This window comes from Schistocerca serialis, chromosome 1 (assembly GCF_023864345.2).
Source record: "Schistocerca serialis cubense isolate TAMUIC-IGC-003099 chromosome 1, iqSchSeri2.2, whole genome shotgun sequence".
Classification (NCBI taxonomy): Eukaryota; Metazoa; Arthropoda; class Insecta; order Orthoptera; family Acrididae; genus Schistocerca; species Schistocerca serialis.
In genome coordinates this window covers 208,089,736-208,103,828 of record NC_064638.1, presented here as the reverse complement: position 1 = coordinate 208,103,828, position 14,093 = coordinate 208,089,736, and the positions used below count along the sequence as shown (strand labels likewise).

General features: G+C 45.4%; 1 protein-coding gene across 1 annotated transcript in view; it reads left to right on the top strand.

The window, feature by feature from the left end:
- Positions 1-14,093, top strand: part of LOC126465897 (protein singles bar) — a 143,166-nt gene that overhangs the window by 38,943 nt on the left and 90,130 nt on the right. The window contains exon 2 of the mRNA XM_050096342.1: positions 10,407-10,560. Within this exon, the coding sequence (XP_049952299.1) occupies positions 10,407-10,560 (154 nt within the window). The remainder of the gene's footprint in view (positions 1-10,406; positions 10,561-14,093) is intronic.

The window sequence follows — 14,093 nt, the reverse complement described above, 5'->3', positions numbered from 1 at the left end:
GTTGCTGATGTGGTGACTCATGAACAGCTTGTGGGTTTATTTCACACCCAAGTGTGTATTATGGTAGTTAAACACACCAGCGCGTGTGAATCCTGCTTCGTCTGGAAATAAAATGTTACATGCGAAACGAGGGTCGACTACAGCCTGCTATTGCAGCCTCTGACAAAACATGATTCTAGGAACAAAGACCGCATCATTGAGTCACTGAACTCGTTGGAAGTGGTAAGCACACTAGTAAAAAGCTGCTATGAAATCCTGCGAGGCTTATCAACACCGGCGGAATTCACGGGTATTTAAATGGTGTTGATTCTGGAGGAAACCACTGCCACCAATAATACGTGATCGATTACCTTAAATAACTCCGATTACAAATTATCCGCAAGGGTGAATAAAAGTTTACAAAAACTGAATTGCCAATATTCTTGGAAATCTACCAAAAATTCACTGCCACAGGACTATCTGCACCCTGTCCATATGACTTGGGAAGTGTAGACAAGTTTGCATGCTGCATTTCTCTACTTCCAATAAGCGTGCGATAGAATAGAATTTGACTACCTTGAAGGGGCATGGACAAAATGGGGTCTTATACGAAATTCCTTGAAATCATCAACGTATGTGTACGAAATGTACGCACCTTAACCTTTCCGAAATAGTGCAGCTACAGAGGGTCCTTTGTTTGCTTCTCTCTATGCAATGGGAACAGAATTTCTTCTTCGAAAATTACGGACAAAATTGAAGGGATGCTGTGACTGCGGGCTGAAGATCACAGTAATCGCCCACCCAGACGGTCTCAGTCTAATCTTAAATGACGTGCAAGGTGAGGTCAGCGCGGCAAACATGCTCAACGAATACCAAAGATACAGCGGAGCCAGAATCAGCATGGATAAATCATTTTGCGTCGAGATGGGATCTAAATGTTTCGGCAACACCCTTGGTTGTATACAGTGACAAAAATATCAATTGAGCAGGATCATCAGGCACTGTTTAGAACTTAGTTGGTATTAAAGAGCAAAGCCTTTGAAGTCTAGGCGGGGTCAAATTACTTATTGCATCAGTGCTAATGTATTATGAAAGCTCAATTTGTAGTTGCAGCCCGACCTACAACTGAAAAATATGCGGGATAAATACTTTTCGTGGGGGCGTGTCATGTCTGAAAGTTCAGTTTCTTCAAATTGCCTTTTCTCAACACAGCCTCTCGATGTATCAAAAGCACACTGGTGTTGAGAAATCCATATCAGAATTGCATGGCAATATTCCTAAGACATACAAGCAGTATACTCAGGGCAGGCACAAGAAGTATTACAGAAAAGATTTCCGTGTTTCGGTCCAGAATACAAAATTACAGACTCGTGTACATCTGTTACATAGGAAAAAGCTACGTTGGAGAAGACACATTGAAGTAATCCTCAACAAGAGTTTACCAACAATTAATTCCACGCGACCCTAAGCATCATATGGCAGTCAAATATCCTCACACAAATGAAGAAATGTCCAAGCAAAGATTTTACCCACAAATATTAGAGTTATGTGGCTAGAAGTTATCACCGAAACCTATCCAACTCTTGCTTAGAAATATAAAACAAAACTGACTCTTTCAGCTTCATGCGAAGTCTGTAGTGCTGAAGCGAACATGGCACACATACACTCCTGGAAATGGAAAAAAGAACACATTGACACCGGTGTGTCAGACCCACCATACTTGCTCCGGACACAGCGAGAGGGCTGTACAAGCAATGATCACACGCATGGCACAGCGGACACACCAGGAACCGTGGTGTTGGCCGTCGAATGGCGCTAGCTGCGCAGCATTTGTGCACCGCCGCCGTCAGTGTCAGCCAGTTTGCCGTGGCATACGGAGCTCCATCGCAGTCTTTAACACTGGTAGCATGCCGCGACAGCGTGGACGTGAACCGTATGTGCAGTTGACGGACTTTGAGCGAGGGCGTATAGTGGGCATGCGGGAGGCCGGGTGGACGTACCGCCGAATTGCTCAACACGTGGGGCGTGAGGTCTCCACAGTACATCGATGTTGTCGCCAGTGGTCGGCGGAAGGTGCACGTGCCCGTCGACCTGGGACCGGACCGCAGCGACGCACGGATGCACGCCAAGACCGTAGGATCCTACGCAGTGCCGTAGGGGACCGCACCGCCACTTCCCAGCAAATTAGGGACACTGTTGCTCCTGGGGTATCGGCGAGGACCATTCACAACCGTCTCCATGAAGCTGGGCTACGGTTCCGCACACCGTTAGGCCGTCTTCCGCTCACGCCCCAACATCGTGCAGCCCGCCTCCAGTGGTGTCGCGACAGGCGTGAATGGAGGGACGAATGGAGACGTGTCGTCTTCAGCGATGAGAGTCGCTTCTGCCTTGGTGCCAATGATGGTCGTATGCGTGTTTGGCGCCGTGCAGGTGAGCGCCACAATCAGGACTGCATACGACCGAGGCACACAGTGCCAACACCCGGCATCATGGTGTGGGGAGCGATCTCCTACACTGGCCGTACACCACTGGTGATCGTCGAGGGGACACTGAATAGTGCACGGTACATCCAAACCGTCATCGAACCCATCGTTCTACCATTCCTAGACCGGCAAGGGAACTTGCTGTTCCAACAGGACAATGCACGTCCGCATGTATCCCGTGCCACCCAACGTACTCTAGAAGGTGTAAGTCAACTACCCTGGCCAGCAAGATCTCCGGATCTGTCCCCCATTGAGCATGTTTGGGACTGGATGAAGCGTCGTCTCACGCGGTCTGCACGTCCAGCACGAATGCTGGTCCAACTGAGGCGCCAGGTGGAAATGGCATGGCAAGCCGTTCCACAGGACTACATCCAGCATCTCTACGATCGTCTCCATGGGAAATAGCAGCCTGCATTGCTGCGAAAGGTGGATATACACTGTACTAGTGCCGACATTGTGCATGCTCTGTTGCCTGTGCCTATGTGCCTGTGGTTCTGTCAGTGTGATCATGTGATGCATCTGACCCCAGGAATGTGTCAATAAAGTTTCCCCTTCCTGGGACAATGAATTCACGGTGTTCTTATTTCAATTTCCAGGAGTGTATATGTACGCAAGGAAACGTTACCATTTGGAAATGGATTTTTAAAAAACCTCTATAATTGCGAGAATCACCCTAAATATGGTAGATATTGACACAGTTTTGTGAACGGATTGGAAATTTTCCCCTGACTTTAAATACATTGCCTTTGGCTGGCTTGTTGGGCATTTGACATTTTTTGTTGCCAAACTCAAATATAATACAGAAACTTATCGACTATTCGCAACATTGGCATCTTAATTCTCATCTAGGAGCCACATATGGACCGTCAGCGCACAATTATCTGCGTTTGATTCTCGAATCAGGTTAAGAGCGGATAATGACGATGGATAGCACACATTCAAGTTAGTGACACAACACCAGATGGAAGAAGACAGTTCGGAACTTCATCTGACTTTACAAAGAAGACAGACTTAAAATGCAGATTGTTTGAGACTACGTATGAGAGTGCAGTAATGCATTGTTTGGAGTAACTTATTTTACTTTAGTTTATTTTAAGTGTAAGAAAAGAAAATTACATGTTTTTTGCTCATGTATACTTTTATTATGTATACAGTATAATTCGCAAAAATTGGACAAATTACTTTCATTTACAAACAAATCTGTACATATTATTCATACCATTAACATAAATATCACATATTCCCTTTTTTGCAATACACATGAAACTCCTATTTTGGGAAAAACTTAAACCTGGAACAGTTGTTGCAATCCTGCTCTTTGATTTCCTTGTTACATCCAGAAATAGTTTCAAACGATGTATTAACATAACACGATGAAAATCTTCTGTAAGAAGAAGCTGAAAATAACTTACTTTCGTTAAAAATCTTATGCTTTTGTGGATATCAAATTAACTTCGCTATAGTTTGCCTTTATGTTATCATTATTATTACTAATTCCTTGCTTAGTGTTAATAACTTGAAGGATATCTTGATAATGTTAAAGTATGCATCATCATTTGTAAAACGTTGACCTTTAATGTATTTCAGTGCAATTGAAGATTAAGTTAAGAAGTTGGTCCACAGTTGTATCTTTTACTGGTAATCAAAACATTCTGGGTTCCGGGAATCGATCTAAGCTTCAGTTTCGAATAAAAATAAGTAGCAATGGCGGTCGAAACCTTTCAATAAAAAATGTCACTCTCGTTCTGCCAACGGCCTAGTTAAAAAGGGCTAAGGAGCAGACAGAAGTTTGCACATCCTATTGCCCTTTTGGTGAGAAACTGTCTCTAAAATGTAGAAGAATCAGCAATGCTCAACAACATAAGGACGCAGAAAGCAATGGAAACAACTGCATTAAAAAGACATAATGTATTTCCGCAGAACAATTGGCGTGTAATTGCAAACTGATATCTTTACAAAAGATACCGAATTACTCCCCGTTCGGATTTTCCGTGAGAAGATTAGGACTCGTGTTGAATAAGAAGGTAGGGTAGGGAGTGTATATGCGAACTGGTCAGTGATAGGACTGTTATCATCAGAATCGTCCGAAAACCAACGCCAAAAACAATAGTTCAGTTATATATGCCGACATCACAAGCAGAAAATGAAAAGATTGGGAAACATGCACGGAAGCGCCAAACAAATTGGTATAGGCAAGCTCATTCAAATACAGAGATACGTAAACAGGCAGAATACGGCGTTGAGGTCGGCAACGCCTATACAGGCTGTTACAAAAAGGTACGGCCAAACTTTCAGGAAACATTCCTCACACACAAAGAAAGAAAATATGTTATGTGGACATGTTCCGGAAACGCTTACTTTCTATGTTAGAGCTCATTTTATTACTTCTCTTCAAATCACATTAATCATAGAATGGAAACACACAGCAACAGAACGTACCTGCGTGACTTTAAACACTTTGTTACAGGAAATGTTCAAAATGTCCTCCGTTAGCGAGGATATATGCATCCACCCTCCGTCGCATGGAATCCCTGATGCGCTGATGCAGCCCTGGAGAATGGCGTATTGTATCACAGCCGTCCACAATACGAGCACGAAGAGTCTCTACATTTGGTACCGGGGTTGCGTAGACAAGAGCTTTCAAATGCCCCCATAAGTGAAAGTCAAGAGGGTTGAGGTCAGGAGAGTGTGGAAGCCATGGAATTGGTCCGCCTCTTCCAATCCATCGGTCACCGAATCTGTTGTTGGGAAGCGTACGAACACTTCGACTGAAATGTACAGGAGCTCCATCGTGCATGAACCACATGTTGTGTCGTACTTGTAAAGGCACATGTTCTAGTAACACAGGTAGAGTATCCCGTATGAAATCATGATAACGTGCTCCATTGAGCGTAGGTGGAAGAACACGGGCCCAATCTAGACATCACCAACAATGCCTGTCCAAACGTTCACAGAAAATCTGTGTTGATGACGTAATTGCATAGTTGCGTGCGGATTCTCGTCAGCCCACACATGTTGATTGTGAAAATTTACAGTTTGATCACGTTGGAATGAAGCCTCATCCGTAAAGAGAACATTTGCACTGAAATGAGGATTGACACATTGTTGGATGAACCATTCGCAGGAGTGTACCCGTGGAGGCCAATTAGCTGCTGATAGTGCCTGCACACGCTGTACATGGTACGGAAACAATTGGTTCTCTCGTAGCACTCTCCATACAGTGACGTGGTCAACGTTACCTTGTACAGCAGCAACTTCTCTGACGCTGACATTGGGGTAATCGTCAACTGCACGAAGAATTGCTTCGTCCATTGCAGGTATCCTCGTCGTTCTAGGTCTTCACCAGTCGCGAGTCATAGGCTGGAATGTTCCGTGCTCCCTAAGACGCCGATCAATTGCTTCGAACGTCTTCCTGTCGGGACACCTTCGTTTTGGAAATCTGTCTCGATACAAATGTACCACGCCACGGCTATTGCCCCGTGATAATCTATACGTCAAATGGGCATCTGCCAACTCCGCATTTGTAAACATTGCACTGACTGCAAAACCACGTTCGAGATGAACACTAACCTGTTGATGCTACGTACTGATGTGCTTGATGCTAGTACTGTAGAGCAATGAGTCGCATGTCAACACAAGCACCGAAGTCAACATTACCTTCCTTCAATTGGGCCAACTGGCGGTGAATCGAGGAAGTACAGTACACATTGACGAAACTAAAATGAGCTCTAACATGGAAATTAAGCGTTTCTGGACACATGTCCACATAACATCTTTTCTTTATTTGTGTGTGAGGAATGTTTCCAGGAAGTTTGGCCGTACCTTTTTGTAACACCCTGTATAACAAGTGTCTGGCGCAGTTGTCAGATCGGTTACTGCTGCTACAGTGGCAGGTTATCAAGATTTAAGAGAGTTTGAACGTGATGTTATAGTCGGCGCACGAGATTGCATTTCCGAGGTAGCGATGAAGTGGGGATTTTCCCGTTCGACCATTTCACGATTGTACGGTGAATATCAGGAATCCGGTAAAACATCAAATCTCCAACATCGCTGTGGTCGGAAAAAGATCCTGCAAGAACTGGACCAACTACGACTGAAGAGATCCTTTAAACGTGGCAGAAGTACATCCCTTCCGCAAATTGCTGTAGAGTTCAACGGTGGGCCATCAACAAGTATCAGCGCGCGAACCATTCCACGATACATCATCGATATGGACTTTCGGAACCGAAGGCCCACTCGCGTACGCTTGATGACTGCACGACACAAAGTTTTACGCCTCGTCTGGTCCCGTCAACACCTACATTGGACCGTCGATGACTGGAAACATGATGCCTGGTCGAACGAGTCTCGTTTCAAATTGTATCGAGTGGATGAACTTGTACGGGTAAGGAGACAACCTCATGGTTCCACGGGACTTGCATGTCAGCAAGAGACTGTTGAAGCTGATGTAGGGTCTGTAATGGTGTTGGGTCTAGATACGACTCCGACAGATGACACATACGTAAGCATCCTGTCTGATCATCTGAATCCGTTCATATCCACTGTGCATTCCGACGGACATGAGCAATTCCAGCAGGACACCCCAAACGTCCAGAATAGCTACAGAGTGGCTCCAGGAACACTCTTCTGAGTGGAAACATTTACGCTGGCCATCGTATTCCCTAGACACGAACGTTATTGAGCATATCTGGGATGCTTTGCAACGTGCTGTTCAGGAGAGATCTCCGCCCCCACGTACACTTACGGATTTATGGGCAGCCCTGCAGGAATCACGGTGTCTTTTCCCTCCAGCACTACTTCAGACATCAGTCGAGTCCATGCCACGTCGTGTTGCGGCACTGCTGCATGCTCACAGGGCCCCTATACGATATTAGGCAGGTGTACCAATTTCTTTGGCTCTTAAGTGTATAAGGATATTGAACAGGTAATTCTGTATGTAAAGGGAGATGGCGAGGTAGTAATAATAGCGGACTGGACTGTAGTAATAGGGGAGGGTCTAGAAGACAGTGCCACGGGAGGTTATGGGCTCTGTAGACGGAATGAGAGAGGAGGAAAACTGAGTTCTGTAAGAAATTTGAGCTAATAATGGGAAAACTCTGTTGCAGAACCACAAGGAGGGGGGAAGGATGATAAATCATGTGCTAAGACATGGAGGAATCAGGTCCACGGTACTAGAGGGGGGCATAGAGGGTAAAAACGAGGGGAAGATGGAAATTGGAATTATCCAAACAATGAATGAGTTTGTAGGGTGGAAGTGCTACTCTGTAACGAAGAAGTTGGTGCGGGAGAGGAATTAGTGACAGGTCAGGTCAAAACAGTCAAAACACTGGTAACTAAAAACAGAAAAAATCTTGAGCAACCCTCCACGACGCTCTGACAACGTGTGTTGCGGTATTGCAACAACGATACTAACTACTCACTGTGGATGGTTGGTTTGTCTTTATCTCCTTATAGTTGATATCACACTGCCTAAGAATGTAAAATATTGTGCAGAAAATGCAATTTCAGCTCGTCCTTCCACTTGTGAATAAAGTGGCCTTGTAGTTTTCGACATTTGGTGCTAGAGTAATTGTGTGCTCTAAGACAAAAAAATAAAAGACAAAAAAGACGTACCACGAAAGAATTATCCGAATGGGATGGTAATTGGTAGATGTGACTTACATGTACAGACGAACAAATGACTACGATTTCAGAAAAAAAATTGTTTAATTTAGTCAATAGAAAGAGCTTCACAAAATGAGCAAGTCAATAACGCGCTGGTCCACCTCTGGCCCTTATGTAAACAGTTATTCGTATGTGCATTGATTGATAAAGTTGTTAAATATCCTCATAATGGTTCAAATGGTTCAAATGGCTCTGAGCACTATGGGACTTAACTTCTGAGGTATCAGTCCCCTAGAACTTAGAACTACTTAAACCTAACTAACCTAAGGACATCACACACATCCATGCCCGAGGCAGGATTCGAACCTGCGACCGTAGCGGTCGAGCGGTTCCAGACTGTAGCGCCTAGAACCGCTCGGCCACCTCGGCCGGCTCCTCCTAATGGATATCGTACCAAATTGTGTTTAATTGGGGCGTTAGATCGTCAAAATTTCGAGATGGTTGTAGGGTCCTGCCTATAATGCTGCAAACGTTACCAATTGGGGAGAGTTTCGGCGACCTTACTGGTCGAGGTAGGGTTGGAAAGCACGAAGGCAATCAGAAAAAACTCTCGTCGAGTGCGGGCGGGCACTACTTTCTTGAAATATAAGCCGAGGATTGCTTCCCAAAAAGGGCAACAAAACGGGACGTAGAATATCGTCGAAGTATCGCTTTGCTGTATAGATTCCACGGATGAAAACCAAAGGAATATCAGTAACTGAAGTAGAATTGTCTTCGGTGATGAGTCATGCACCGGCCGCGGTGGCCGAGCGGTTCTAGGCGCTTCAGTCTGGAACCGCGCGACCGCTACGGTCGCAGGTTCGAATCCTCCCTCGGGCATTGATGTGTGTGATCTCCTTGGGTTAGTTAGGTTTAAGTAGTTCTAAGTTCTAGGGGACTGATGACCTCAGATGTTAAGTCCCATAGTGCTCAGAGCCATTTGAACGATTTTGAGTCGTGCTTCGAAGTGAGCCGATGACCAGCGAAGACGTTTCTGGAGACGCCCCAGTCAGCGTTTGGATACCAAACTAACTGTCGCCCCTCTATATGGTCCGACAACCAGGAATGATGGTCTGGAGAGACATTTCTTTTCATAACAGAACCTCATAGTTTGTCATCCGCGACTCTGTTACTGCAGAGCGGTACGTCTACGACATTCTAGGCCCCGTTTTGTTGCCCTTCATGACAAGCCACCCTTCTCTTATATTTCAGCAAGATAATGCCCGCCCGCACAACGCGACAGAGTCTGCTGTTTGTCTTCCTGGTTTCCAAACATTACCTTGGTCAGGAAGGTCATCGGATCTCTCGGCAGTTGAAATGGTTCAAATGGCTTTGAGCACTATGGGACTTAACATCTGTGGTCATCAGTCCCCTAGAACTTAGAACTACTTAAATCTAACTAACCTAAGGACATCACACACATCCATGCCCGAGGCAGGATTCGAACCTGCGACCGTAGCAGTCGCGCGGTTCCAGACTGAGCGCCTAGAACCGATAGACCACCGCGCCCGGCTCTCGACAGCGCTTGAACGTTTGGAGCACTATAATCAGGGACCTCATACCATCTCGGAAATCTGACCACCTGACGCGTCAGTGGGGCTGAATTTGGCAGTGTATCCCTGAGGTGGATATCAAACAACTCTATCAATCATTGCCGAACTGAGTAACTGCTTGCACAAGGGCCAAATGTTGGGATGAATTTGGCACTAAATCCCTGAGGTGGACATCAAACAACTCTAACAAGCAATGCCAAGCTGAATAACTGCTTGCACAAGGGCGAAATGTTGGGCTGAATTTGGCACTATATCTCTGAGGTGGACATCAAACAACTCTATGAATCAATGCCAAGCTGAATAACTGCACAGGGGCCAAATGTTGGGCTGAATTTGGCACTGTATCCCTGAGGTTGACATCAAACAACTCTAACAAGCAATGCCAAGCTGAATAACTGCTTGCACAAATACCAAGTGTGGACCAACGCGTTATTGATTTGCTGAGTTTGTAATGCACTTTCTCTTGAGTAAATCATTCGGTTTTTCTGGAATTTTAATCATTTGTTGGCAGTACTTATACATCACATCTACCGATTCCCATCCCATTCCGATAATTCCTTCGTGGTACGTTGTGTTTTTGGTCTTAGAGTGTATTTACAGCTCATTACATGAAGAGGCTACAGCGCCAGCGAACATGTTCGGATTTCCGTGAAGGTGTGACGTCGTCTGACTCGCTTTAAGAAACGCGGCAGTTTGCCTGACTGCTACTGCGCCCACGTGCTGACGTGCTCCGCCGCGCTGTGTGCAGGATCGCGGGTCCTCGCGTGGTGAGAGTGCGCCAGGCGGCCCCCAGCAGTGGCGGGGCGGGAGGCGTGCCGTGCTGCGGCTGCTGCCGCTGCTGCAGCTGCCTGCACTTTGCCTTCCTCTCCACCACAGCCGGCAAGATCAAGGTCGCCGAGGCCGTAAGTACTCCTGCCCTTTCATTATGTAGTCCAGCTTTATCAGCATCATAAAATTTGACAGTGATTATTGGATAAATTAGAAACTCATACTGCAAACCCGCCAGGAGCTGCTGACAAAATACATCATTACAAACTATCGGTTTCGATCATGTGATCATCTTCAGATAACATAAAACTACACTGCCTGATAAAAGTGAAGCGCCCAGAAGACATTCCCGGATGTCAATGTAGCTTCCTTAACGTACTCGTACATTCCAGTGGCAGTTATGTAAGATTAGAGTTGCAATTCTCTGTGACTGGTAGAACGGCAATAGAATGCATTAGTGTTTTTCGTGTTTAATGTTGTTATCACGCTTGGTAGAATAAATAAACGGCATGAATAGTGTCAGGTGTTGGTTGGTCTCTGTAAAAGATGGTCAATTACGCCATACTCCAGTGAGGCAGGATTGTCATCGCCTGACAAAGTTTCAAAGGAGCTGATAGTTGGATTCCATTTGGCTGGCTGGTCAAGTCGTGCAATATCCAGATTTGTGTGCCATTGGGATGGGACTGTGGTCCGATGTTGCACTGCACTGAAACTTGACGACATGCATATTTATCTATGTTCTATTCGACGACGTCTGGCCACCACATCTACATATCCATGATTACTCTCTAACTCGCAATTAAGTGTCTGACAGAGGGTTCATCGAAACACTTTCAGTCTGTTTGTTTGCCGTTCCACTCTCGAAAACGGCATGCGCGGAAATCGTGCACTTAAATATTTCTGTGCGAGCTCTGACATCTCTTATTTTATCATGATGTTCGTTTCTCCCTGCGTAGGTGGGCACCAACGGAATGTTTCCGCAGTCAAGAGAAGATGCTGCTGTGAGCAAAAACGCCTTTGTTATAATGATTGCCACCCCAACTCACATATCATGTCCGTGGCACTCTGTCCTTCTATTTCGCGATGGTACAAAATCAATTGCCCTAGTTTGAACTTGAATTTGCATTCGAGAGGATGACGGTTCAAACCACCGTCCGGCCAACCTGGTTTAGGTTTTCTGTGATTTCTCAACATTGCTTTAGGTAAAAGGTGTACAACTTTGCTTCCGCCGTTTTTTCCCCAACATTTGAGGCTTTAATGAAACAAACTCGTTACACATGTATCATTCAAAGTATTTTTCATCGCTGGCCACTACTTTCTCCCATCTTTCGGGCAGTGTACGAATCCCGCGTCGAAAAAATTATTCATCTTTTGAAGCGATCCACGAATTGATCCAATTTGTGACTTCTTCATGAGATCGCAAGTGTTGGTCAGCCAGACCATGCGCCATTGATGTAAACAGGTGATAGTCAGAGAGATCAATGTCTGGAGAATACGGCGGGTGGAGGAGGACTTCCCATTTTAACATTTCCAAGCACGTTTTGACCTCTTTTGCAACGTAGGGTCGAGCGTTGTCGTGCTGAAAATCACTTTATCGTGCCTCTCGCTGTATAGCGGCCGTCTGTCTTTTAATGCTCTGCTCAGTCGCATTAATTGCGTTCGATAACGAGCACCTGTGATTGTTTCACTTGGTTTTAACACCTCATAGTACACAACGCCGAGCTGGTGCCACGAAACGCAGAGCATGATGTTGTAGCCGTGAAAATTCGGTTTGGCCGTCGACGTGGAAGCATGGCGAGGACATCCCCATGATTTTTTGCGTTTAGGGTTATGGTAATGAACCCATTTTTCGTCCCCGGTCACAATGCGATGCAGAAATTCCATCCGTTTTTGCCTCTGAAGCAACTGTTCACAAATACACAATCGCCGTTCAACGTCTCTTGGTTTCAGCACACACGGGACCCAAGTTCCTCCTCCACCTCCTCCTTCTTTGAACTTTATCGATGTCATAGCCTTGAGACGTTTTGAAATGGCTTGCTGTGTCACTCCCACTAATCGTGCCAATTTTTCTTTGACATGGGTCTTCACTCAGCAATGTCTTCAAATTCTGCGTCTTCGAAAACATTCTCTCTTCCACTACTATGCCGGTCTATGACGTCAAAATCATCGTTCTTGAAGCGTTGAAACCACTCACGACACATTATTTCACTAACAGCGTCCTTACCATACGTACGTGAAAACATTCGATGAGACTCAGCCGCTGTTTTCTTCACATTGAAACAAAACAGTAATGTCTCCCACAAATCCCAAGAATTAGGCTCCTAAACTGACATTTTAAATGAAGACCAACTTTATGATGCAGACACAAATCGACTAATGTCTGAATGAGGTTATGTTGACCGAGGTCCAAGGTAACTGCCTGACGTCTGCGATCTGTTTCTTTCGACGGCTACTTACCGTTTTCGCCACCTATCGGCAAACGGCGGAAGCAAAGATGCACACCTTGTATTTGCCGGGGTGGTTCCTTCGAAAGGGCACGGCCGATTTCCTTCCCCATCCTTCCCTAATCCAAGCTTGTGCTCCGTCTCTAATGACCTAGTTGTTGACGGGACGTTAAACTCTAATCTCCTGCTTCTCCTCCCCCTCCTCCTTCTTTGAACTTTATCGATGTCATCCGTCCTATCTGATGCGAATTCCACACCGCTCTGCAATACTCCAGAAGAGGGTGGACAAGCATGGTGTAAGCAGTGTCTTTAGTAAACTTTCGAATTTTCTAAGTGTTTTGGCAATAGATAGCGGTCCTTTTGGTTTTGCTTTTCCCACAACATCATCTATGTCATCGTTCCAATTTAAGTTATTCGTAATTGTAACATGGTACCACGCTGCTGTCGACGCCGGAGCCAACGTCTTATTCCATCAATAAGACGTACTGCTTCCCGCGGTGTGCATCCTTCATTGGGCCAAGCAGATGTGAAGCGGAAGGTGCGAGATCCGAGATGTAGTGTGGATGAGGAAGAACAGTCCAATGAACTTTTGTGAGCTCCTCTCGAGTGTGCAGATTTATGTGAGGCCTTGCATTGTCATGGGGAAGGAAAACTTCGTTTGCAATTTTGTGGCGACGAACACGCTGCAGTCATTTCTTCAATTCCCTGAGAGTAGCGCAATACACTTCTGAGTTGATCGTTGCACCTTGAGGAAGGACAAGAAACAGAATAACCTCTTCAGAGTCCCAGAAGACCATCGCCATGGCTTTACCAGCTGAGGGGACTGTCGTTTTGATTCCGGTTCTAAGTTATGAACTCATAGTCCATCACCTACGACGATGTTCGACAGAAAAAATGAGCCTCGTAACGAACAAGCAAATCCGCACAGATGGTCCTTCGTTGCTCTTTATGGTCTTGTATTATATTGCGGGGAACCCAGCGGACACAAACCTTTGAGTGCCCAACTGAAATGTGTCAGGCACTACCAACAGAGACGTCCAGTTGAGCATCGGGGTGCTTGATTGTGATTTGTCGATCACCTCAAATGAGAGTCTCATCACTAGACCTCGGACTTTTAGGTTCTAAAAATTTTAAATTAGGTACCTAAAATAGGTTCTGTCACTTACAAAAATAGGTTATAAAAATTAGAAAATAGTTGTCAAAGTCTGACATTTTACTGTCTA